This window comes from Lissotriton helveticus, chromosome 1_1 (assembly GCF_964261635.1).
Source record: "Lissotriton helveticus chromosome 1_1, aLisHel1.1, whole genome shotgun sequence".
NCBI lineage: Eukaryota > Metazoa > Chordata > Amphibia > Caudata > Salamandridae > Lissotriton > Lissotriton helveticus.
Window position 1 is genome coordinate 358,834,344 of NC_136057.1, and position 26,959 is coordinate 358,861,302.

The window sequence follows — 26,959 nt, forward strand, 5'->3', positions numbered from 1 at the left end:
AGGAAGACTTTCCTCTGTAAGACTTGGTAGACTGCTGCCGAAAGGACTGCTTTGACTCGGAGGAATATCGTTGATTTCCTTGGCCGTAGGAGCGGTACTGGTTGGATACGCCGCGAAAAGAAGGGGAGGCGCCGCGTCTGCGCGCATCACGAAAAGGCTGTTTGCGAAACTGCAAAGTGCCTAATCCACAAGCCGTTTCGGTGTCCTTTTTTAGGTCTCGGACCTAAAGGCTGCGCTTGCGCAGTCTGGGGTCGGAGAATTAATGTTTTTAGTAGCGCTTTGGATCCTGCCTCCCTGCCCTGTCTCTCCTCCATTGGCTGGCTTCCTAAACGGAGGCCAGCCATTGGAGGAGAGATGCGTCACTCCAATTTAGCCCCGCCTTTTTCGGATTCGGGGCATACGTTTTGCTGTTCTTTAGCTCGTGACGTCGTCCGTCACTCAGGACAGCAAAACACGACCCCGAATTCGAAAAATTCCGGAAGCTTGCTGCCGCCATTTTTTATTTCTCGTCTGCCGGTGAGGATCGTCTTGGTCTTGTTCCCCATTTTCAATGAGGTTTTGTTAGGATTTCTAGCCCCTTCCCTACAGCGCCCTCCTCTGCACGTCAGCCTGTTTCGAGCATCCACCCGCCTTTCAGCCAGACACACACTTCCGTTTTCCTCCAGACCAGGGTAAGAGTGGCTGGGTGCAAAGATGTTCGGAGTCGCCCGCAAAAAATAAACTGCTGTCCGACCTATCCCTGGAGGCTCCTGTTGCTAGGCCTGTCTTACATTCCCGGTCCCGGGAGGGGGAGGGTGGAGAGGGTAAAATAACGGGTCAGTCTGCATAACGAGTGGGGATTATGGGTGCGGCCAGAGTGTTAGAGTTCAGTGGGGCTCCGTGAAGGTAATGTGTCTGAGGGCAAGAAAGGGCGAGGGTACAGCGCCGAGTGAGGGAGAGCACAGCTTCGAGGAGCGCAATGTGACAGAACTAAAGCGTTGAGGGAGGCAGCGGGCATCAAGCGGGGGTGAGGGGAAATGTGAGGGTAAACAACGGGACCACAGGGAGAGAGGGGAGAGAAGGGAGCGCGGCCACCCCTCCTCACCTCACTGGCATATCCGCACCCCCGTGACCCCCTCAAAGCACCACTGTCCCGTCTGACCCCCCTCCCCCCACACACACACTTCCTCCCCGGGCCCGCACGGCCTTACCTCTTCTCACTCTCTAATGTCACTGCCACCGCCCCCCCCCCCCAACTCCACCTCACTCCGCCTCGACAACCCACGCTGTACAGTAAGGGTTTCTATCACCTCCGTCGCCTCTTTATACCACCCCCCAGCTGTACCGCCCCTCACCCCCTAACCCCCACTCAGCCCGACCGGACTCTCTTCTTTCTCCATCTGTTCTAACTGACCTCATGTACCCTCACTGTCTGGCCCACCCCTTTACTTCCACCCAACAAACTCTTACCCTATATACACTTGCTTCACAGTTTCCACCGTACCATGTACCTCCACCCACCCCGCTCCTGCCCTGTATTCGCCTGCCTCACCGTCTGTACCACCCCTCTACCTCCACCCACCCCTCTCCTGCCCTCGGACCCCACCTGCCTCAGTCTGTTCCACCCCTCTACGTCTTGGGTACCTCTAGCCTCCCCTCTGCACCATCTCACCTGCCTCGGAGCCTGTGCCTCGCCTCACCTGCTCTCCACCTCACCTGCGTCGAAGCCTGTGCCTCTCCTCACCTACTCTCCACCTCACCTGCCTCAGAGCCTGCGCCTCTCCTCACATGCTCTTCACCTCACCTGCCTCGGAGCCTGAGTGAGAGAAGTTCCATTAATAGGTTCAGTCGATTTCGCACGATTTACAGCCCTGAGCTGCAAGTATGTGAAATCCTGAAATTCTGGCGCCTAGGATGTGCTTGCAGTTTCTGCTAGAGGTGGACCCCACAGTTTAAAGGACAATTTGCATAGTCTGGAAGATTGGATTTTCAGTAGAGAGCGCCATTAAAAGCATGCACTGAAAAGATCATTAATTTGGGCTTTATATTGCGAGTAGGCTTTACCACTATTGACTAACACAAGCAGTTCAAAAGCATAGCTTTGGCAGTAGCTGGTGAGCTTCCCTCTAACACAGCAGGTGCAGCATGAGTTTAGGGGGAGTGCTTGCTTCCCCACGCACACAATCGGGTCAGTATAAGCAGAGCGGGGTCAAAACAAAACACACACATACACACAAGCATGCACGCACATACACACACCAACATGTTAGAATACAGCCAGCAGGAGTGCAAGTTTTCTACACTCAAACACAGATCAGCAGTACAATAAAGACAGCAGCGCAGTTTCCCTCACACACAGACTATGTCCCTATAGCGCCCCAATACTCGGATCACTACATCGGCTACTGATTAGGAAGATAATTATCTTCACATCTTTCCTTATGATCCACTCCTTTATCCATTCCTCATCTCCTACGTTTATGGCAGCTAAATCGCACTTCCTTCTAGAGATAAACTCTTAGTAGAAATCCTAGTATGGTGGGGATTGAGAATAGAGTGTTCTCCTTCACTGCTGCTCATGGATGGACCTCTCTCCCCCTTCAGTTTAAAGTTATCTTTCAGTCTTGTCCATCTTCCATAGTAAGGTTTATACAAGCAAGCAAAACCGCGATACTCTTTCACCAGTGTTCTGTTTTTCTTCGAATCACCAGAGCCTGTTGTAGCTCAACCCAAGTTTGACTATTGTGTGCAACATTCCGTTTCATCAGTTCATGCTCTTTATCCCCATCTCCCGTTGCACCATTTTAGGCGCAGTTACACGCTCAAACGTAAGCTGTTTCAGTTCACTGAAGAGGAACCTTCGGGCCATCCCAGGACAAACAAAGGGGGTGGGTAGGCTGAAGGGAAAAGGCGAGAAGTGGGTGTCACTGAAACAACTTGGATTCCAGCAGATCCCTTAAACCTTGGCTTCGAAGGGTGTGAGGATGTGCTAAGTAGTGTCCTTACCACCCCTTGATGCTTTTGCTTTTTATATATATGGGAACACAGCACACATTCAAAGTGAATGTTTCCTACAATTTTGTTATGTTATTGTTCCACCTTTCTGGCCAGTTTTTGACTCTTCTGAATAGAAAATGTACTTTGATTTGGATGAAATTATCTATTGAATGTTTGTTTGCGAAAAAGAACAATTAATATGTACCAGACAAAAGAGGCTTTGCTTAATTTAAGACCGAGTAAAACCCAGGTCTAAACATAGCTTGAAATTGTTTTTGTTTAGCCCGGAGGCTCCTTCACAACATTTTAATGGTGTTGGAGGTTGTAAGAAGTTGGTAAACTGATAATCATCTGAATCCGGTAATCCAATGATACAAGAGGGTTTTTTAAAGCTGAATACCACCAGGGAAGCACACTAAAAGTGTATGAAGAGATGAGTCTTCAACTACTTACTGAATTTTGTTTTGCTTCCCTGCCCCCTGGCCGTGCTTGCTTCCCTGCCCCCTGGCCGTGCTTGCTTCCCTGCCCCCTGGCCGTGCTTGCTTCCCTGCCCCCTGGCCGTGCTTGCTTGCCTGCCCCCTGGCCGTGCTTGCTTGCCTGCCCCCTGGCCGTGCTTGCTTCCCTGCCCCCTGGCCGTGCTTGCTCCCCTGCCCCCTGGCCGTGCTTGCTCCCCTGCCCCTGGCTGTGCTTGCTCCCCAGCCCCCTGGCTGTGCTTGCTCCCCAGCCCCCTGGATGTGCATGCTCCCCAGCCCCCTGGCTGTGCTTGCTCCCCAGCCCCCTGGCTGTGCTTGCTCCCCTGCCCCCTGGCTGTGCTTGCTCCCCTGCCCCTGGCTGTGCTTGCTCCCCTGCCCCCATGGCTGTGCTTGCTCCCCTGCCCCCATGGCTGTGCTTGCTCCCCTGCCCCCCTGGCTGTGCTTGCTCCCCTGCCCCCCTCGCTGTGCTTGCTTCTATGCCCCCTCGCTGTGCTTGCTTCTATGCCCCCTCGCTGTGCTTGCTCTCCTGTGTGTGTATGTGGCTCTGGGTGTGTGTAGGGCTCTGTGTGTGTGTAGGGCTCTGTGTGTGCGTGGCTGTGTGTGTGTGGCTGTGTGTGTGTGGCTCTGTGTGTGTGTGGCTCTGTGTGTGTGGGGGGTGGGCTCTGTGTGTGTGTGTGGCTCTGTGTGGGTGGTTCTGTATGTGTGTGTGTGTGGGTGGCTTTGTGTGTGTGGCTCTGTGTGGGTGTAAATGCAATCGGTCATGCATTTGCGAGCGATTAAGCTATTGGCATTGTAAATGACAATGCCATTTATTTATGATTTAAAAAAAAAAATGCCATGAGCAATGCCAATAGCTCTACCTTTAATAATGCCGAGACCATTGCATTGTAAATGCTTGTTATTGTTTGAAGTGCGTCGTCCACATGCTGGCTAAAAAGCGATTCGCCGTCATAGGGCATGTCGAGGATTTTCGCCTTAACCTCCTGGCGAAAAGAGGTGGATGAAGCCAGCTCTGACGACGTAAAACAGCTGCCCCCGCCAGCTGAGGAAAATCAGTGCACACAATGTCCACAGAGCAGTCGATAATCTCTGATGACGCTCTCTCTCCCTCCTGAAGAATCTGGAGAGCCTCTGCTCTGGAGGGCTCAGGGATGAGGTCGCTAAAAGAGGACATATCCGACCACATCTGGTGGTCGTAGCACCCCAGAATGGCCAGAGAATTCGCAGCCGTCACGGTGGTAGAAGCCATAGTGGAAAATGTTTTGCCAATGGCATCCAGACGACGCCCCTCATGCTCAGGAGGAGCGGTTATTGGAGAAGACGGGTTCCTGGAACGGCGCTGTGCGGCCTGGGTGATCACGGATTCGGGTTTAGGCTGCGCTACCAAGCAAGCTGGAGAACCCTGGGGCGCCCTATATTTCTTCTCCAAACGAGGAAGTGCCGGAATAGAATTTGGTGTCTGCATCAGTTTGACACTCTCGTTCCAAATGAAGTCAATTATGGGCACTGTTCTGACCGGTTTAAAAGGTGGACTCTTGAAATCATAAAGAAAATAGTCCTCATCCTTCATAACCATAGGACGTTTAAAACGCTGTGCCGCTCGTTCCATAAGTTGGTGAAAACCAGCTATATCCACAGGAGGGGAATCCCCTGGACCCGAAGGTGGCAGAGACGGTGTCTGGATCTGATAGTCGTCCCAGTCTGCCATGTTCCCATCATCATCATCAACCTCGCCGTCTTCTCGATCTGGGCGAGGGTCATCATCCTCATAAACCATTGCATGGACCTGAATAGAGGTTGTTTGAGCTGCAGAGGGCGTAACTGACTGGCAGTGAAGCAGGGGGAGGAGCTGCAGTAGCTGCAGGCCCCGTAGGTGGAGGAGACCCCTGGTGAGACGGTGGAAATCGCCTATTATAATCTTCAAACATGTATTGGAGATTTAATGACGAGCTCCGAAGGGCTTCGAGCTGCCCGGAACCTATCATCTTCCTCCTCATCAGAACCAGAGTCCTGCTCCGAACCCGTGGCAAAAAGAGGTGACGGAGGCGGAGTATGACATGGAAGTAGAAGCTGATCCAAAGGCACCTGTCGCCGTTGGTGAGAAGGGTCAACAGCAGAAGCCCCGGATCCGGATAAAGAAAATGGTACCAGAGGCGATGATGCGAAGGTAGACGTTGCCGACATCATCATCATCTTCGATGGGACAACCATCGCAGACGAAGCAGTCGACGGCAAGACCGCAGCTCTCGACGAAGCCGCCGTCGACGGAGCCACCATTGTCGGGGCCGGCGGCGGCGAAACAACAGTCGACGGAGCCGTCGCCGACGGAGCACCGGCCGACGAAGAGGCTCTCTTCACAGTAAGCGTCGACGAAGATTTCGATGTCGACGAGATTGACTTCTTAGACGTCGACGATGAGATTGGGATCGTCGACGAGATTAATTTGTAGCTCACACACACCATCGTCGACACTGACGACGTTGCGCAGCCGCTGTCGACCACCCACTGGCACAAGTCGGCGTCACCGTTGTCGTCAGAGAGCTGGAGATGGCAGATTGTCGTCGGAACGACCGTCAACGCTCCAGTCGACGATTTTGCAAGTTTTTGTAGTGGAAACATGCGTGGAAGGAGCCGTGGACGAGGAGGTGGAGACACAGCAGGAGCCTTCTGAAGTTGAAGTTTTTTCTTTTTCCGGAAAGGAGATGGCAAATCCTGCACACTGCTAGGTTTAGAAGCGGCTCTAGACACACCTGACGCAAGGCTTTCTGCGTCAGAAAGAGGTGAATCCTTATCCTTCAACCTCTGCAACCACAGGAGACACCCTTCCCAGTCCTTAGGGGTGTTGGTGGAGAAAGTCCTGCAAATTCTACATTTTCCTAGCTCAAGCTCTGGATAGAGGCAGTAAATACACTTCTTGTGAGGGTCCTCTGAGAAGAGCCGCAATTTCCCACAAGAAGCACATGGTCGAAACAAAGACTTCTTACTTGAAGACATCCCAGAAAAAACTGTAGAAATCGTGAAAGAAGTTGAAAACTGAGCAGAGCTCAGGAAGACTCCCTTCACACGACGTGCGGTAGAAAATCTGAGGGCCTGAGCCTCTGAGGAGAAGGTTCTAGAGGGGTGCTGGCGCCTGATTGGCTGTAGTTTGGACTAACATAATGGATATGCTATAAAGGTTTTCTTGTCTTCTATGTATTCCTATGTGTTAATGCTAACCTTAGTACTTATAAGTATTTATGGTTTTGGAATGTATGTAATTATGTTTTATATACATATATTATTGGTTTATTGCTATTTTATTTACTGTGGGGCTCCCACTTCGAGGACGGGGAATATTCAAGCATGTGAATCTATGAAAGACACCCCAATACTGGAGAATTCCTTTTTATTGCTCAAATCTCTTTATTTCAAACGATGCCAGAGACAATGATACATGCATATCTGTTGAGTCATAAGCAACTCAGAATCATGCTTTCATGGCACTTAAGTAATAATTATAAAAGAAAAGTAAACCTATCCCAACCCATGTCCCTCCCCCACCCAAACTCATTTCACAGCTTCTTTAAGTTTCTTTTTTAACTGTAAGCCAAGATCCCAATAGAAGTCGTGTTTTCTAAGCTCTCCTAGTTGTGGGCATTTGAAAATCCAAGCCAGGAAAAGTGGTGCACAGGTTAAAAATCTGTGCTCCCCACAGTTAGTTCTAAATTTGCAATTTCTTACTATTTACCAAATCGTAGTTTATGCGAATCTGGGTGCCTTACTTTTTGGTTTAGAGGAACCACTGCCTACCTTACATAAGTAAAAAGGGTTGGTATGAAATGCTGGGTGTCGTGCAGCATTTTCTAATCTATGAGAGTACAGAAGTGGGGAGGATTCTGTCACTGACCTTGTCCCAGCACTTCTATAAGGACAAACGTCTTGCTTTCCTATTGCAAGAACAACTGGGGTGTAGGGTTGGGCGTGGTGTGAAAGGCCATACCAATAAAACATAAGTACATTTGTCTGTCTATCAAACTCTGTAGCACTGTCCGATTGTCGGAAAGTTATGCAAAAATGATCAGAAGTTAGCAAACAATATATGATTGATTGTGAAATGGCAGTTTCCGATTTAGTACTGCAAATAAACTTGACAAAACAAATTGTAAACTATTGTCTCGGTTGTTGCAAAAGGGCTTTTTTAGACAGATTTTCAGCACAACTAAAGCAAATCAGGACGTTAAGATGACAAATTTGTGAAGAACTCAAGTAGGACAGGGAAGGACACACATTGCGCTTTTGGGTTTTCCCTAGCAGAAAAAGTCACAGCAAGAGCTTATGCTTTATTACAGAGCAAATGAAACATGCTCATCAATAGTAATATTAGCAAAACATGATAAGGCAGGGTTTCATCCCAAAGGATAAAAAGAGGTTGATAATACAAGACTTTAAACTAATAATTCACCACTGTCGAGCACCACAGGCTCAGCTGTGCTCTTACCACTACTCTCGCCGTTGTACTTCAGGCAGTTGGTGAACATTGTTTTCATGTTGCTCACAAACTGCTCCTTAGTGATGTAATAGCCGCTATTAAGTTTCTTCTCGATGCTGGAGATATCCATGGGATTCTGGAAAAACAGGTACTTTTCGTGAAGAGCAGCAATTTACATTATGATGGCGAAAAAACAAGGATGAGGATGAAAAACTGTCAGAAATACCAACGAAGCATGAATGACACACCAGCATTCCAGGGAAGCACCCCACTCTCATCTCATCCTGGGCTACTAGGGTAGGAAGTCCAGGATTCCTCTCATATTAATTCTTAAAGTCAGTATTCTCCATACAATTAAAATATCAGGGCATACAAATATGTTACGAGTCTGAATTTTAAGACATGTGAATGCAGACTGGAATCACAACTTATAGAGTTGCACCAGTCATAATAAAATGAGAAGATTCACAATCTATGTAACAAAACAAATAATTATTTAAAGACCTAGAACAATTAAGCTGTGGTGATGAAATGGCAAGCTATTTCCAAACTAGAAAGGGTTCAGGAACTGATCAAGTGAAGAACTTCAAAGTAAACATGTATGTGTGAGAAGAAAGAGCGGAAGATGGTAAAGGCAGGGGCATGGAGAGAGGTTTAATCAGAGAGAGGTTGTAATGCCTTTGTACAATGAGTGATATGACTCAATGTGGATTTTTTTTCCATTGCGGAGGCCATTTCAGGCATGATATTATGATATGGGACAGTTGCCGGCCACTTCGAACATATCACTTTAATGTTACGAGTCAAAGCCATCCACTTGCTTAGCAGCTCTACTGTTTGCTACTAGGCTGCAACTTCCAAGTTTGGGCTGCAACTTCCAAGTTTGCCATCAGAAAGATAGGTACTAGTATCAGGCACAGAATATCAGATTGCATGATCCACTCTTGAACATGCCAAGCACACTAGTAGACATTTATATTGAAAAGTGGACCCAAAGGGTAGTGTGAAGAAAGTAGAACGTTTCTAACAAAAGCATTGCATTACAGATATCGCAGAGGCATACATTTATGTATGTATTTTCCTGAAAGAAGGAGACATTCCTTGCAGAGGAGATCCCGATCTCATCAAAGAACAAAATCTTTAATAACACCATGAAAGTGGCATAAAAGGTGTGCAATTATTATGTAAGGAAAGATGGGTATGAAAAAAAGAGGAAAAAGAAAAAGTCAAACAACTTGACAATAACAGCACGATTAAAAGTGGAGCGCGTCACCATGTAAGAAAAAGCATGGGTTGCGTCAACAAGATTATTCTAAGGGTACTAAGCTTAAGTTCAGCAGTATGTTCTGCCATGCGTTTATTTTATTTAGCATTCTTTACTTTGAGATGCCATTAAATAGAGGTGATAAAGTAGTGTTTTCTGTATAGACGGTAATAACACAAACATCATGCTATACCTTGAAAGAATTAAATGCAGCTCATTTCAGAAACCTTTAAGAAAAAAGGTGAACAATTGCATTTTTGGATATCTCCACATACCTTAATGATAGCATAATAATTTGGTGCATAAGATTCATCCACAGGCTCCAGGAAGGGCCACGAGTCCTTATGAGCCTTCACTGCATCCAAAACTAGACACAAAAGATCAACGAGTTACAAACCCTTACGAAACTTTATATGTCGAGTTTGACAGAAGCAGCTCTAGTCTTCTTACCTTTGTACATAGAAGTGTAATCGTCATCCAACTCGAAGCTGAAGCTGAGAAGAAAACAAATTAAAGAGGTGGGTGACACTCCCTTTACAGAAAATCGATCCTAAATACACCCAAAAGTTGAGGCACAAAATTATTACTACAGTTAAGGATGTTCCCTTCATCGACAAGTACCGAATAAGGAGTAGTTTCTGTCCTGTAACTCCAGTTCTGTAGTAGGGGCATCTCTGTTATAGTCATAATCTAGTGAATAGTCCCGCCCATGTGCGTGGACCCCGGAGCAATCAAAAATAATCTCTTAAGGTGTTGAAAAATGCAGAACTGCACAGACACTTAAGAGAGAATTAAAGACAGATAATGCAGCCTATATCCACGGGCTACACTGTCCAGTACTTCAACTAGAAATTCCACCACAAATCCACAAACAGCACAGCCTGTCCAGATTTCTCTTGCCTTAACAGCAAAAACCCTCTGGAATGATAGAGAGGAAGACATGGCCAGACAAGCCCCATAGGCTGCCATTATGTGGCTCAGAACAGGATACTGTGCCTTTAAGAGACCTTTCCAGAACTTCACAGTATCCCAGAATGCACTGTAGGTCCCTTTTACTTTCAGTTCTTTTTGAAGGCGTAACACGCCAGACCTGTAGCATTCCTTACATGAATATCTCTCTCCGCCGGGGAGGAGGGCGGGCGCTTATGACTATAACAGAGATACCCCTACTTCAGAACTGGAGTTACAGGACAGAAACTACTCCTTCTGTAGTAGGGGATCTCCGTGTATAGTCATAATCTAGTGAATAGAATGGCAAGCCGATCCCCACACCAAAGCGGCGGTGGAGAAAAGAGGAATAACACCACTACTGTGCGAACAGATTTTGCAGCGAGGCCTGCCCAACCTGAGCGTCTGCCCTGGCATCAGTGTCCAGGCAGTAATGCTTAGCAAAGGTATGGACCGACTTCCAAGTGGCCGTCTTGCAGATTTCTGAAATTGGAACATTACGGAGCAAAGCAGTCGTGGCAGCTTTGCCCCTGGTGGAATGAGCCTTAGGTTTACCCCCTACGGTCTTATTAGCCTTTTGGTAACACAATTGTATACAGGACACAATCCACCTTGAGATGGACTGTTTAGAGGTAGCAAGACCCGTCCTGACTGATCCATAATTGATAAACAATTGGTCTGACCTACGAATATCCTTGGTTTTATCCAGATAAAAATTCAACACCCTCCTAACATCCAGGGAATGCAGGGACCTTTCCGCTGGAGAGGAAGGATTCTGAAAAAACGTAGGTAAAGTTATGGTCTGGTTAACATGAAAATCAGATATAACCTTTGGAAGAAATTTAGGGTGAGTACGCATAACAACCTTAGCAGCATGAAATACAGTATAAGGTTCTTGGTAACAACGCCTGAATTTCACTCACCCTGCGGGCCGATGTAATGGCCACGAGGAACGCCGCCTTCCAGGACAGGTGCTGCAACGAAGCCTTATGAATAGGTTCAAAAGGCTCCTTCATCAGTCTGGACAGCACCACATTCAATTCCCATGAAGGCGAAGGAAGCCGGACAGGAGGGAACACTTTCTTCAAGCCTTCCAAAAAAAACTTTGATCACAGGGATCTGAAAGAAGGAAGTCTGTGAAGGGCATTTCCTGTAGGCAGTCAGCGCAGAAAGATGAACCTTAATGGAATGGACATTAAAGCCAGACTGCGCCAGATGTAGAAGATACGGAAGGATGACATCTTCCTTACACGTCGTTGGGTCATAGTTCTTGGACTTGCACCAGATGCAAAATCTCTTCCACTTGTAAGCATACGACGTCCTAGTGGAAGGTCGCTTAGCCTCCTTCAGTATGTCCAATCAATCTTCAGGTAGATTCAAATGGCCATATTGCACTATCTCAGGAGCCATGCAGCCAAACTCAAAGACGAGAGGTTGGGGTGCAACATCTGCCCCCTGAACTTCGTGAGAAGGTCCGGCCTGCACGGCAGCCGTATGTGAGGAAGGAGAGACCGGTGAAGCAGGTCCGTGAACCACCACTGCCTGGGCCATTCCGGGGCAATCAGGATCATCCGCGCCCTGGACCGGGACAGCTTGATGAGCACCGTCGGAATCAGGGGGAATGGGTGGAAAAGCGGACAGAAAGCTGTTTGACCAGTTGATCCATAACGCATTCCCCAGCGTTCCCGGCTGGTAGTACCTGGAGGCGAAGTCTCGGCATTTGCTGTTTTCGGCGGTGGCAAACAGATCTACGTCTGGAGTCCCCCACCTTGCGAAGACTTCTCCTAGTACTTCGTCGTTTATGACCCATTCGTGGTTTTCCTGAATCAGTCTGCTCAGTGCGTCTGCCTGAACATTCTGCCCACCTGGTAGATGGGTAGCCGTTATCGTCAGTCCTCTGGCCAGAAGCCAGTGCCAGATCGCCTGCACCTCCTGAGACAGAGTGTGCGATCTTGACCCCCCCTACTTGTTGAGGTAATACATCGTGGTCGTATTGTCCGTCTGCACAAGCAGAGAGTTGGTCCGGAAGGACAGATGAAAGGCCTTCAGTGCCAAGTGAACAGCCCTGAGTTCCAGGAAATTGATGTGGTACGTGGACTCCGTCGGGGACCACGTCCCTTGAATCTGTAAGTCTTCGGAGTGCGCCCCCCAGCCGTGGAGCGACGCGTCCGTCACGATAGTCTGCGTGGGAATGTCCTTGTGGAAGGGAACCCCTCTGAGGAGATTCTCCGCTGAACACCACCACTTCAGAGACTGAAGAGCATGCAGAGACAGTCGTATCTTGTCGTCCCAAGACCCCGTCCTCTGATCCCACTGATCCTCCAAGCACTCCTGCAATGGTCTCATGTGCAGCCGTGCGTGTGGCGTGAGGAAGATACAAGAGGCCATCGACCCCAGTAGAGAAGACACCGTCCTCACCGTTGTAGATGGAGCGGTGATAAGAGCCTGAGCCTTCCGAAGGAGTGATAATCGTCTCTCCTCCGAAGGATACACGCTTGCTGACAGCGTATTGATGGAGGCTCCCAAGTACTGTATGCACTGGACCGGAGTCGGGACAGACTTGGACATGTTGATGTGCAACCCCAGCTTGTTCAAGAGAACGCACGTCTTCTGGAAGTGCGCTTGAGCTTCCGAGAAGGAGGAGGCCTTGATCAACCAATCGTCCAGGTACGGGTAGACAAACACCTTGTTCTTTCTCAGGTGTGCAGCTACCACCGCCATGCACTTCGAGAATGTCCTGGGCGCAGACTTCAGCCTGAATGGCAGTACCGTGTACTGATAATGATTGGCGCCGACTTGGAATCGCAGGAACTTCCTGTGTTTGTGTGCAATGGGCACATGGAAGTACGCAACCTGAAGGTCTATAGCACATAGCCAGTCTCCCTGTTGCAGCTGAGAATAAATCTGATGCAACGACAGCATGCAAAACATCTCTCTGCGAATCCACTTGTTTGCTTGTCGCAAATCCAGAATGGGCCTGAACTCGTTCTTGTCCTTCTTGCGAACCAGAAAGAACCGGGAGTACAGACCTCTTCCTCTTTGAGACAGAGGTACGTCTTCTATTGCCCTTTTCCTTAACAGGATATCGGCCTCCGCCTGGAGCTCGCACAGCTGAAACTGCGAGCTGACCGATGGAATTGATGGAGGCAGGCTGGTGAACCGAAGACTGTATCCATTGCAAACAATATTCAGCACCCACTTGTCCTGAGTAATTTTTCTCCACTCTGCCAGAAAAAAATTAAACGCTTCCCCCCCACCGGAGCGGGTAACGGATGTAGGGGAAGTAACCGCTCAGGGTCGAGACCCAGCTGGGCCTTTGTTCGCTGTAGAGGACTGCTGGCCGCCTTTACCCTTCTGGCGCTTCTGGAAGGGCCTCCGGAACTGCTGCTGATGTCCCGAAGCCTGCCCTCGCCCTGTGCCCCGAAACGTCTCTGTAACGGGCGGTAGGCCTTCTTTTCTTTGGGCTTCTCCAACCCAACCGCCGTCAGGGTCTCGGCCTCTGCTTTCATGCGGGCCACCTCATCGTCCGCATGCTTGCCGAACAGGGTTTCCCCCGAGAAGGGCAGATTGGCCACCCGCTGCTGAGCCTCCGGCTTGAGTGATGCGAGCCTAAGCCAAGCATGGCCCCGTTGGTTGATCCCATGACAGTACCCATGGGCCGCCAAAAGAGATACATCAGCAGCCGCGCTGATGACCTGGTTCTATACCAGCATCCCCTCCTTCAGGATCTCCTGAAAATCCTCCTTCTCTCGTGGCAGGAGTTCCGTGAACTGCTGGAGGGATTCCCACAGGGCACGATCATACCGCCCTAGCAGAGCCGCATCGCTAGACGCCTTCATGGCCGTAGATGCCTTCCCACAGGCCTTCCTGCCAGCTGAGTCGATCCATCGGCTCTCCTTATCAGGAGGCACGGTAGAAGACGGGGAGGTAGAATGTTGTTTCCTGGCCGCTGTCACAATAACAGAATCTGGAATCGGATCCATCCGCAGAAAAGCCGGGTCAGAATCCGGAGCCCTGTATTTAAGGAGCCGGGAGGGAGCGGCCTTCGTCACTGCTGGCGTGAGGAACAGCTCCTCCGCAGGCTTTACCAATCCTGGTACTAGCTGTAGTAAAGGGCGAGACAAATGCTTCTCATGAAGCGTCTCAAAAATCACAGACGTCGTGGGTGTTGGAGCAGTCACCGTGATTCCCAATTTTGCTGCACCCCTCAGGAGAACATCCTGGAACGTGCTGATGTCGTCCACAGGAGACACTCTCGTCCCCGGGGATTCCGACAAAGTCAGTGAATAGGTCCTGGTCCTGGAAGAGTCCGTGCGGGACCGTGATCCGCGCCTCCCATGGCGCAGTCTTGACCTAGTGGAGGATCTGTGACGACTCCTCGATCTCCCCCTCCGTCCGGAGCGTGATCGCGACCTCCTTGGCTTCGGTCGATCCGCCGGTTCCACAGGGGTGGGCGACTTTGGCTTGGCTGGGGCCCTCGGCCGAGGGGTCCCCTTGGGAGGAGTCAGATATCGGGGCAGTGAAACCGACCTCGGAGGAATCAGAGGCGGCTTGTCTGCCGGCAGCGGAGGTTGAGGTAGAGTTTGAGGACACGGTGGAAGTGGTGGAAGCGGAGGCGGAGTGGGAGCCCGCGAAGGAAGCCCCCTCGGCAAGGGAGGGGGGGCGTAACCGACTTCTGCCTAGAACGGGTATACACCACTGAGTACACCAAACCCGTTGATCCGCCTTCCTTTCTAGGCTGGGACATTGGCGAGTCTCCCATAGTCACCTTGTGCCTGCTAGACTGACACCTGGCGCCAGAACTCCTCCCGCGCCTTCTGGGCGTCGAAGAACGGCGACCTGACGGCGATCGTCGGCCCCTCGACGGCGAGCGTCTTTTCCTCGACGGCGAATGTCTTCGCCTCGACGGCGACCTTCGCCTCGACGGCGACCTCCTTCGCCTCGACGGCGATCTTCTCCTCGACGTCAAGGATCCCCTCGACGACGACCTTTTCCTCTTCGCCGACGGCGAAGTCGCCTCAACGGCGAACGGCGGTGTCGCCTCAACGGCGAGCGCAGACGCCGGGCCTCTAGACGTCGATTACTCGACGACGACTCCGACGAAATCGTCACCGGAGATCTCGACGGCGGTCTGTTCAGTTCCCTCGACGCCGAACGTCGACTCGATCCACAGCCCTGGGGAAGACGGGGAACAGACTGCAGTCATCCCTCTCGACGCCGTAGTCGGTGCAATCGACACAGACTGAGAATGGGGATGCTTGCTGGTCTTCCTGCCCCTGGGGAGCCCCCCAGAGGCCTCAGCATGGGCAGAGGAAGCCCTTCCAGACTCACCTTGTGCCATCAGTCTTCTGTCCTCCAGGCCCTGAAGCCCGATATTCATTCTATCCCTCAGGGTCCTGCTAGAAAAGCCCTGACAAATGTCACACTCCTCTGGGACATGAGATGAGGGAAGGCAGATGATACCTCATGTGGGTCCTATTTGGCCTTCTTCCTGGAGCACTCTGGACATTTGTCAAATAATGCAGGCATATTGACAATCAAAGAGTGCACCAAAAGACAATCAGGAAGAAAAACACCAAAGTACTTCAGAAAAGTACTCAAAGAACTTGAAAAAAGTGAAAAAGCACCAATAAACCCTTGAAAAGGGAGAGCTCAATGCTCCAGGGTCCTGCTTGCAGGAGCCAGAAAAAAGAACTGAAAGTAAAAGGGACCTGCAGTGCATTCTGGGATACTGTGAAGTTCTGGAAAGTTCTCTTAAAGGCACAGTATCCTGTTCTGAGCCACATAATGGCAGCCTATGGGGCTTGTCTGTCCATGTCTTCCTCTCTATCATTCCAGAGGGTTTTTGCTGTTAAGGCAAGAGAAATCTGGAGAGGCTGTGCGGTTTGTGGATTTTTGGTGGAATTTCTAGTTGAAGTACTGGACAGTGTAGCCCATGGATATAGGCTGCATTATCTGTCTTTAATTCTCTCTTAAGTGTCTGTGCAGTTCTGCATTTTTCGACACCTTAGAGTTTATTTTTGATTGCTCCGGGGTCCACGCACATGGGCGGGACTATTCACTAGATTATGACTATACACAGAGATCCCCTACTACAGAAGCAAACTATCAATCAACTACTTTGTAATGTCTTTATAGGTAAGACAGCCACAATTCTTTCTTTTGGGATTTAATTTTTCGATCTGAAAGCCACATATTAATAAGATGCACTTTGTGCCTTGTCCAATTGAAGGTCAGCTCATACATAGTAGGACCAAAAAAATTCGACACTAATTCCATAAAACCCACTGCTGTTCAAAAATAGGTTTCAGTTATTGACATACGAGTTACTTACCTTCGGTAACGATGTATCTGGTAGAGACTATTCTAGCCACAGATTCCTTCACGTAGCATCATCTCCAGGCATGCGACTGGATCCGAAAAACTTTTGCCACAACATCCCTGCGCGATGGGGGGGGGGGGGGGGGGGGGGGGCGGGGGCGGGGTGACCACGCAACTCCGTCCAGGCGTCGTCCGTGTACGTGACGTCATGAGGTCACATAAGACCCACCCCGGCCTACCCAAGTCAGTTTTCTTCGGAGAACTTTTACGCACAACGCGGAGCCACTGTAGGAGAGTAGGGTCTGCAATCCTATGGTCACCCCAGATTTTTGCTTTTTGCTTCACTGATTTACGACTTTCCCTGGCTGTGGGCCTGCTAATCAGACCCACAGCCTAGCTGTTCTCTCTCTAAATTGACACACATGTACTTTAGGTGCATTTACCAATTGGTATTGGGTCACCTTATCAGCCCCTGTACAGTGTACCTTAGGTACCCAGGGCATAGGTGTACCCAAGGCCTACCAGGGGCTGCAGCATGTATTATGCCACCCCTGGCTGGCCATCTAAACAGACACAACTGGCTGGTAAGACAGATGGGGCAAGGTGTTGTATTCACCCTTTGCTGTAGATATAGGATACCTATATCTAACCCCAAAATGGACACATATATTCCTATCAGTCACTCCTATGGCAGGCCTTATCAATCCTGAAGGCAGAGTGCTTGGAATTATGTGAGATGGTGCTCTAGCATGAGCTGAGCCTGTCTGCAGCTTGCGGAACCAAGTCCTTATAGCTGTTCCATGATAACGCTATACCATATACTCTTAAGTGCATTATAATCCTCGCGGTTATTGCTAACTTTGGTATAGCATTATCAAAACATGTTGAGTAAGGTGTCATACGAATCGGAATACTACCCCCTCGCCAGTTCTGGCGACGGGGGTAGCATTCCACCCTTTTAGAGGGACACAACATGTATGTAACTGTGAACCCCGGTTAAAGTTAAACAGAGCCTCAGCATCACAAAATGGATGCTGCCACCACAGACACAAGTCTGACCTCCTGCTGCTGGGAGTCCTTCCAGCAAGGGAGGCCTGTACAAAGGGTTTCCTGCCTTGGGAGGTGCTAGCACCACCCCAGACAGGATTTTGTGTATTGAGGTAGGGAGGGCTGAAAGGAATGAGACATGCCTGGGGCACACAAGGTGTCCCTGTGCATACCCCGGTTCAAACCAGTTGCTGGGGCACTCCAGCCCCAGCGCGAAACCGGACAAAGGATAGGGGGTGTAACCACCCCCCTTCCTGGTCCCACCCATGGGAGGGACCTGGTCACTAGTGCAGCCCTCTTTAGCAGGATAAAGGTAGGAGCGGGTCCCATTCCAAATTAGATTATCTTGAACAACTTTCACAAGAAGAAACTCTGGACTTCGACGTTCTGCTCCCCAGAAGACTGAAGAATCTCCCTTGTGGGCAAGGAGTGTCCACCCTGCAACTGCAGGCACCATCAAGCGTCCTAGCAGTTCACTTTGTCGTCCTTCCTGCGGGAACCAGACTTCAGAGCCCGACGAGACCCGGACTCCCAGACCTCTCTGACCTCTACCCACATCTGCAGCACAGCTGAGACCCGTAGGTGCGACGAGACACGTGGGACCGGCCATCTTGAAGAAACTGCACTTCGCTTCCAGCACGACTTCAGAGGTATCCTCGTGTAAGTGATTTGGGGATTGAGAAGCCCCAGCCCCGAGCAGCTCCGCACCGAAGACCAGCCCTCCAGCATCCACGAGATCTGCGTGGGGCCCTTTTGCTTGGTTGATGCTCGACGCGTTGTCTGGTCACTTGCCGGCTGGCTAGTGGCCTCCTAGACGACGATCCACGAAATTTACACTGCTGGTCTGGTTGCTCCAGACGGGCCCTTGCTCCCCTCCAAAAGAGGAGCATCCCGGACCCTCCTGGTCCACACCAGACGCCGTTTCCACTCACCGCGTGGGTTGCCTTTGCCAAGGCCTGTTGACTCCAAATCAGGATCCGACACCGCCGACAGCGAGAGCCTGCGTGGGACAGCTCGTGCCTCCATCCTGGTCGTCGAAGACACCTCCTGGTCCACGTGGCTGCAGAGACAAGCGTACACTCTTCACCTGATCGCAACAACAGCATCTGGTTCCCTCCTGGTTCCAAGCCGGTCACTGGCTAGTGACTTTGAACACTGTCCCCTCTGCTTTCAGGTCCTCTTCTTCCTCGATCCACCCTTGGATCGCACCGGACATCTTCCTCCTGGTCGCCTGCAGCATCTTTCTTCAAGGCTCCATTGACTTCGACGCGAAAACCCGACACACTTTCACACCTATGCACCCGCAGCCCGTGGGTGAGGTAGAGAGAGCATTTCGGTGCTCATAGGTAGATTGACTCTCCTAGTGTCCAGATATCCAGTCGTTTTAGTCTTAACTAGTCGGAACTGTCTGCTACTTACCTTTTCGTAATTTGTTCTGCCCATTGACTGTGTTCCGCATCTCGTGTGTGAGTTCACACTCTGCACACGCGTCCTGTGGGCCTCCTGCTACTTACCTAAGGTTAGGGTAGTGTAGTGTAGTCCCAGCGATCCTACAGCCCCTGGGCATCTTCATTTTTTCTATCTATTTCCTTATACCATTTACTTAGTATATGGTTTGTCGTGCACCTAGGGCACCATTGTAATTTGTGCAACTTATTGTGTTTTTCTTACAGAGATTGTTATGTGCTTAGCCCTCTGATCTCATAAAGAGTAAAGAGGTGTTTGTTAGTTATAAATATATTGTTTATTTTCATAACAACCTGTGTGGTGTCCTTTCATCTGGTATTCAATGGGTTATATGTGGTAAAACAGCTGGCTTCACATGCCAAAAGAGTTTAGCCTAAGACTGCTCTGTTCATGCTACCATTAGGATAGCTGGTCTATAAGGTTGACTTACAACCAATCACCATAAGGGTTGTTTGGACTGATACAAGGTGATCACTAGAACTAGTGAGCATCATATATCAGGCCAACTTCTCACAGCCACCAGACAAAAAACTAGAGTAGAACAAGCATTTACAATGCAACGGTCTCGCCTTTGCAAAAGTTAGCGCTATTGGCATTGTAAATGACAACATTTTTATTTATGTGTTGGTTTTGAAAACAGATAAATAAATGGTATTGTTATTTACAATGCCAATAGCTTAATCTTGCAAATGCGAGAATGTATTGTGCACTGAGAGGGACAGTAAGGAGGCATTTGCGCTGAGAGGGGCAGTGAGGAAGTATTGTGCGTTGAGGGGGGCAGTGAGGAGGTATTGTGCGTGGAGGGTTCAGTGAGGAGGTATTGTGCACTGAGGGGGACAGTGAGGAGGTATTGTGCGTTTAGGGGGCAGTAAGGAGGTATTGTGCACTGAGGGGGGCAGTGAGGAGGTGTGGTGCCAGCACCTTTAAATCACAAACTCTGAAGAAAGTTATTATTACTTGTGTTACCCAAAAGTTGCATCGCTGCTTGAACTGCTAACAATAACCAGCACTGGAGTCCTCTTTCACCTTCCACCACTGCTGCGGATTCACATTAAGTTCCTGCTTACCTAGTACAAGGAACCCAATTACAAACGGGTCCCTCACTGGCATTAAACGTTTCTTCAAATACTATAATCCTAAATATTTAAATAAGCATTAAAGATTTACAAGACAATTATTAAGATATGGGATGACATCTGCCAAGCATTACTTAGCACAAAGGTTTTTTTCTCGCTAGATCCCTTTCATTGTCACAACTTTGAATGGTAACTTCAGCTTTTTAATCTATAAAAACACACTGATATTTGGCTTGTGCACATTTACAAACGTCCACAGAGAGGGAAATGTGCACAATTTGTGTGAATCTCAAAAGGTTAAGACTTTATAGGGGTTTCCAGAACCATTGCGTGACCATCCCAAACCGCTGCCCGACCCCTATCCTAATTTTACTGCAGTGGAAAAGTCCACCATGTACATTGTTTGCTCTAGAAGAGTAAATAGACCTCTATATGGAAATCATCATTCTGAAAATCAGGATTTCCTTGTTGAAAGTAGAGAGGTTCGTTTGGACAACCCTAGACAAAACCAACAGACAAGCACAATTTGGGTCAATGCCTCATGAGTCTTAGAATTGCAGCCAACAGTCGTGTTGCTTAATCTATCTTCATATAACAAACTTTCATTCATCCCAGAGACATACACCCTTAATCTGCGAATGTATGCATTATCTTTGAAACCACCATCTTCTGTTGCAGGCACTCTTTCACTTAGTTTGTGTTATTGTTACTTTCCGTGTGGGCAGAGAAAGTTTAGCTATATCCAAGCATAGGTGCTAATAACGAAATCACCTTACTTCCATTGCTCTGGGCACGACACCAATATTAGTAAGAGGTAGGTAGATAAAGGGTTTGTCCTGTTTGTACAAGTATAATTGAAATCTTATCCACAAAATAAACCCAGGGAAATAAAATAAAAACAGCACATGCGACAAAGAGAAAGGTATGAAGCGTGAGGCAACTATTTGGTAGGAGAGAAACACAAAAGGGAGAGAGCTAGAAAACACACTAACACTCGAGGAGTGCCTAAATAATCGGGGGGGGGGGGGGTAGGGGGGAAGAAGTTCCCTAAAGGAAAGCAGTGGAAGGATACACGTTATCTACTAAAAAGGACGGTAAAGTGGATGGCCAAACACTAGAAGAGGCAGGCAAGCCATTGAATACGAAGAAAACAAATGTGAAAAACAATTTTCAAAAAAATCAAGTCGTAAGTAATAGGCAGGTTGTAAACCCCACTATAAGTTCTTGGTAAGCCCGTTAGAGCTCTTTCGCAGCCATACAGCTAGCACTACCTAGTAGGAGAGAACTAAAAAGAAAGCGCTTTGGACGTTAGATTGTCGATTGTGATGTCCTTTTCACATCCATAGGGGTGTGAAAAATCCTACAACTAAGTACGTGGCATGTTTAGGATTGGTAAATCAGAACACCCAGGTGTTATGTCTCTTACATCTCTTTCTCCTGTAAGGCATGGTACAATTTGGAACCAACAACAAGAGATAAATGAAAGGCACTGTATGCCCAAGACCCGATATTTGATCTAAATGTCATGAGCTTCAATGACACTTATGACAAAACAGAAAAAAAATATATTGAAAGCTTCATCACATCACATATCTGCGCACCGAAGGAAAGAAATTGCTGAAAAAACCCAAGGCCGTTAAGAGTAAAAAGACCGACCATCTTAACAGTCAGACTGGTGATGCTATCCAGGAATGTCCCTGGAGTACTTCCAATAGTGAAACTGCCGGTCTCTTTAACCGGAAACAAATAAACACTCACCGACATGTCCGAAATGACTCAAAACGTTCTGTGACTACCATAACACTGCAGCACGTTATGAAGTTCTACACAAGTACTCGCTAGCCACCTCGGAGACATGAAACAACCATTCTTTGATAGATACATCTGAAGGGGATGCTTAATCACCAACCTAATATGGCTATCGCGCCCCAACGATTGGTATGTCAATCAACATAGCGCTGTGTGAACGCAACAGTGCTCGCTGCAGCAGGGACATCTTAAGAATTTTGGGGGCCCGCGGCCAAACGTATTTTGGTGGCCCCTGTTCAGAACAGCTTCAAATAACATTATCAAATGTCAGCTCTTTCATGCCCGGTCAATGACAGTGCACAGACATACTCGTCCAAATTCTAAATGTGTTTACACCGAATATGCAGGAATAGTGATGTGTGTTTTCAATATAGTTGCACAACAGCAGCTCACTAATGTTACTGCAAATAACCTGTCACCACCTCCCATTTCTCATATGCGAGGTCCTTTTTTGATGGATGTTACTTTTAACCTAAACACATTTCTCTGCAAAATGTCTGTAATAGACTCTCACATATCATCCTGATTAAAAATTAATTAAAGGTAAACGTATTTGAAACAATCTGTTTAATAATTAATGAAGGTCCTCAGGACAAGACTGCAAAACGGAGCCGGGTCTATCAAGGTGGGCCTTGAAAGTCTGGGGCCCTGGGCCAGAGCTCACTTTGCCCATGCCTTAAAACGCCTCTGCGCTGCAGCTTAAGTCGCAAAACTCCTCACCGAAAGCGAAACTACCTACTGCTAAATGCACAATTATGGCAAACCATTGTATATGTTGCTTAACTAAACATGTAGACAGCAATGCAGTTATCCGCTAAAATACGACAGTGGACTGAACATTTTTGTCTCGCGGTGTTATAAAGGGGCGGTTAGCCAAGCATTGAACTCGTACAGACTGCTGTGATCGGTCCTGAGTGTTAAAGGGGGCGGTAAGTGCGCAGCTCTTGAAGCACAGCTGAGTCACTCAAAGGAAGGTGGGTGTTTACATGTATCTACATATTAGAGTCAGCAATGGCGACTGTTTAGTTATCGCTGTAGCATCAGTTATAAAGGCATTTAGGATATGCTTATAACTTTGTCGCCGACGGGTGTCTTGAACGAAATGTGGTATTCGCTTAGCACATTAGTTACATTGGGTGCTGATGACGTCACTGACTAAGTCATATACGACATGAGGAGTTCGACCATGCATGAGCAATGCAAAAGGGTTTCGAGTTACATTTGTTTAGGGAAACTTAACTGTCAGATTCGGGGGGAGGGGGGGGGGGGGTAGGGTAATACGTTTTGTAACCATTACGTTATTTAAATTTCTTTTTTATGCTAGATTCTATCCATGAAACTATATTTGCAGGGGCAGGCCATTAAACCTCCAAACAAAGCCACATGAGCAGGGTTCAAACACCACGCCGCAGTGCTGGCTCTGCGCACTAGTCGGCAAGCTTTACCGAAGACGAATGGCGAGCTGGTCTTTGATAGGGAGCGTAGCAATCTGCAGCCAGGCAGAAGATCCCAGAACCGGGAGGGTGTGAGCCTGGTTTGCGATTTTTTTCTGTGTATTGCGTGGTGAGTGAGGTCACAATGCAGTTGTCAAGAAAGAGCAGCAAGGCATCTCAATAGCCAGGACCTGCCCCCTGCGCTAAAACAGAAATTATGCTCCTACCCAAGCTTCGCACAGCACCATATTTCACAAGTTTGTCTCACTCACCCCTCAGCCGGACCTCAGACTGAAGGCTCAGAGTTCCGGCAAGGTAGACCGGTCCGGTGCAGTCGTGGACACAGTGACGCAGATCAACAATACCCGCACTTCCGCATACCCAGCTGACTGGAACGTCACTTTCTGTCCAGCTTGGAAACCAAGGTTTACAGCATCAAACAAGACAGCAATGCCCCTAATGACTACGTTTTGTAACCATTATGTTATTTGAATTGCTTTTTTTATGCTAGATTCTATACATGAAACTATATTTGCAGGGGTAGGCCATTAAACCTCCAAACATAGCCACATGAGCAGGGTTCAAACACCACGCCGCAGTGCTGGCTCTGCGCACTAGTCTGCAAGCTTTACCGAAGATAAATGGCGAGCTGGTCTTCGATGGGGAGGTTCGCAATCTGCAGCCCGGCAGAAGATCCCAGAACCGGGATCGAGGAACAGACTGTGCATGGACTAGAGAGGACTGGCCACAATGAACATGTTAGAGTCTGGCATTTTTTTGAAATAATGCTTTTAGCTCGTAAGAAAGAATGTAAACGTCGGTTTTCCAGTTAGTGGACGTGCTCTCGCCCTCTCTTTAAGCTCTGTCCTTTTCAGACTGGCTTGGCCTGACTTACGTTTGTGGTTTTATCTTCTTTATGGGGCGAAACAGATGGCCCCATAAAGAAGATAAGAAAGCTTTTACCACAAACGTAAGTCAAGTAAGCCAGTCTGAAAAGGCTTAAAGAGAAAGAAGAACGTCACTAGGACCTCTTCTCCAATGGCTGGCCACCGTTTAGCATGAACGGTGACGCCAGCCAATGGAAAGGAGGGGCGGGGCTTAACCTCTCTAAAGAAAAATACTCTATGTCATTAAATCTCGCCAGCTCGACTGCGCATGTGCGCAGTCTTTCCCAGGCCGAGACCTAAAAAGGAGAGACAAACGACACCATAAGTAACATGCAACACTGCAGTGTCCAAAGGAAGGGGCAGAAGAAACAACAGACCAGAGCCCTGAGCAGCCAACCTGCCAGCACATAGACATCCTTTCCCCTGAAACAAGGAACATGCGTAAAAAGCCACGATACACGTAACAGGCCCATCACCCCATCCAGAACGCCCCTAAATTCAGTATTTAGGGGCTCCCTGAACCTTCCTTACTCAGATCCCGAAAAGAAAAGAAGAAAGAAGATCAAGAAGAAGTCCCGCCGTGCAGCTGCTCACAACAGGACGACACCCACTGACTTGGCCCCAGCCCTAACGGCCTGTGGTTTGTGGAGCCTGCTCCTGTTTAATCCCAGCGACTCCTGCGGACAGCAAACTTGACACCCGGAGGACCTGTCTGCCTTAACCCTCTTAAAGACTGGTACTCCCATAAGCAGAGGCTCTGATTCAACAACCAACCCCTGGTGCCAGCCAGGAAGCTCAAGACCTGCCCACTCTGCACCCGCCGAGCCCGGCCCGTGCCAGAGTGATCCAAGACCACGAGGACATCCCCCGGCGATGGGGACCCGAAGTCCAGTGCCCAAAGACCCTCCTCGACGAACCAGACTAAGCCTGCAGCCTCAGAACCAGGGACCCCTCCAACCACGACCAGCCGAGGGTAACATTTCCCAACACCCAAAGAAACCCCTGCACCTGGCACCCCCCTGTGCCTCCCTTTGGGGTACCTACCTCGTCTCCAGGATCCCAACTTACTTCTCGAAGTGGTGGTCGCACCTGAAGAATCACCGTCCCGAGTCTGCAGCCTTTGTTCCCTTTTTACCTTTCACATTGAATAACATTGAGCGCCCAACGGCTCATAAGCACCCTGCACGCCTCTGGCAGTGCAACCTTTGCCCTATCCTACTTCCCCATTTGCCCTGAGCAAGTGACCAGGAACCCAGCTCCCACAGCCGCGTGGCCTGCTAGCCAGCAGCCACCAACCGAGGGCCCCCTACCCGTCATTGGCTAACATTGGGCCCAACTACCTCTGCACCCGGCTGCCCCTGTGCCGCTGAGGGCGAACGAACTGTACCTACCTGACCCTGGGGGACCCCTGAGTCTATGCCCAGAATCTTAACTTCACCAGCCGATTACTCACCAGTAACCCACTTACCTGCTATTGGATAACATTGACTGGTTTGACTCGAAAAATCTTCTAGGTGTGAAGTTTTGAAAACTTTAAATATTCCTATAAAATCAGCGGAGTAACGAATTCCAAAGTACTCCCCTGTGATCAGGAGAGAAGCCAGTACTGTACCTTGTAGCCCAGTATTGAACCACAAAAGTAATCCGAACCGCGTTTACCATTAACCTGTATTTTCTCCATAGGAATCCATTGTCTGCTTTTCCATTAAATTTCTTCTAAGTGTCTACTTTTGAAAACTTGAAATATTCTTTAAAATTCACACATACTACTGAAACATAATTACTCACCTGTCCTAAGTAGAGATCCCAGTGTTGGACCTAGGAGCCAAGTGCTGGATTGCAAAAGTAACGAGAATGTACTTGACCTGTAACCTGACTTTTCTCCCATTGTATAACATTGCCAGATTTTCACTGAAAAGTTTCGAAGTGTGAACTTTTGAAATCCCTTTTTATTCCTTAAAAATCATTGCAATAACCAAAATGTTTTTACTAAACTGTTTCCAGCTTGGACCCCAGGACTGAATCTAGGATCCTGTCTTGGACTTACAAAGTCATCTGCAAAGTAATCAACTGTAATTGTGTAGAAAAACCCATTGAGCTCAATGCTAAATTGTGTGTAGAACTGTGTTGCCTATTGCAACCCCCGTACCTATTGTGTTTACATAGTCATTGCCTTTCTGCAAAGCAATAACCTGAGATTACTCATCACTGAGAAAAGTATATTTTGATAGCTGCTGGTTCTAAAAATAAAACAACTATATCTTTTGACATAAAAACAATTGGCCTGGAGTTCAGTCCTTGAGTGTGTGAAACCTTTTGCTGACTGAGTGTGTACAACAAATGCTTTACACTGTCCTCTGGTAATGCCTTACAGCTCGACCAAGCTATCACTTTTGAGAGAAAGGTCAGCCCTGACTTTAACCTCTGTTATACCTCTGGGGTTGGTGGCCTATGTACACACGGCACCTTACTTTGGTCCAGTACATATAGAGCCACTTTCTCACACATTGATCAACATGCATTCGATCATATCTGCTCTGTGCTTCAACTTGCATTTTGCCAACATCATCAATTTTCATCTTTGGCAACATAAATCTGCTTTCACCCATCCATCTTCTTAACAACTTGGAAGCAGGCACACGCCCGCTTAGCAAAACAAATGGGGACACCCGAGTGTCAGAGTTCGCAGTCATGCAAACGGCCCACAATAATTTTCCAAGTTTCACCTTACAAATCAGACCACTCGCTCTTGCCAACTGCACATTCTGTTTTATGGCTCTGTTAAATCGT

At 48.6% G+C, this 26,959-nt stretch overlaps 1 protein-coding gene across 1 annotated transcript in view; it reads right to left on the reverse strand.

Moving 5' to 3' along the window:
- The window catches only part of CECR2 (CECR2 histone acetyl-lysine reader), an 849,481-nt gene that overhangs the window by 164,174 nt on the left and 658,348 nt on the right, over positions 1 to 26,959 (reverse strand). The window contains exons 11-13 of the mRNA XM_078673636.1: positions 9,632 to 9,675; positions 9,457 to 9,548; positions 7,927 to 8,053 (exon numbers count right to left, since the gene is read on the reverse strand). Of these exons, the coding sequence (XP_078529762.1) occupies positions 7,927 to 8,053; positions 9,457 to 9,548; positions 9,632 to 9,675 (263 nt within the window). The remainder of the gene's footprint in view (positions 1 to 7,926; positions 8,054 to 9,456; positions 9,549 to 9,631; positions 9,676 to 26,959) is intronic.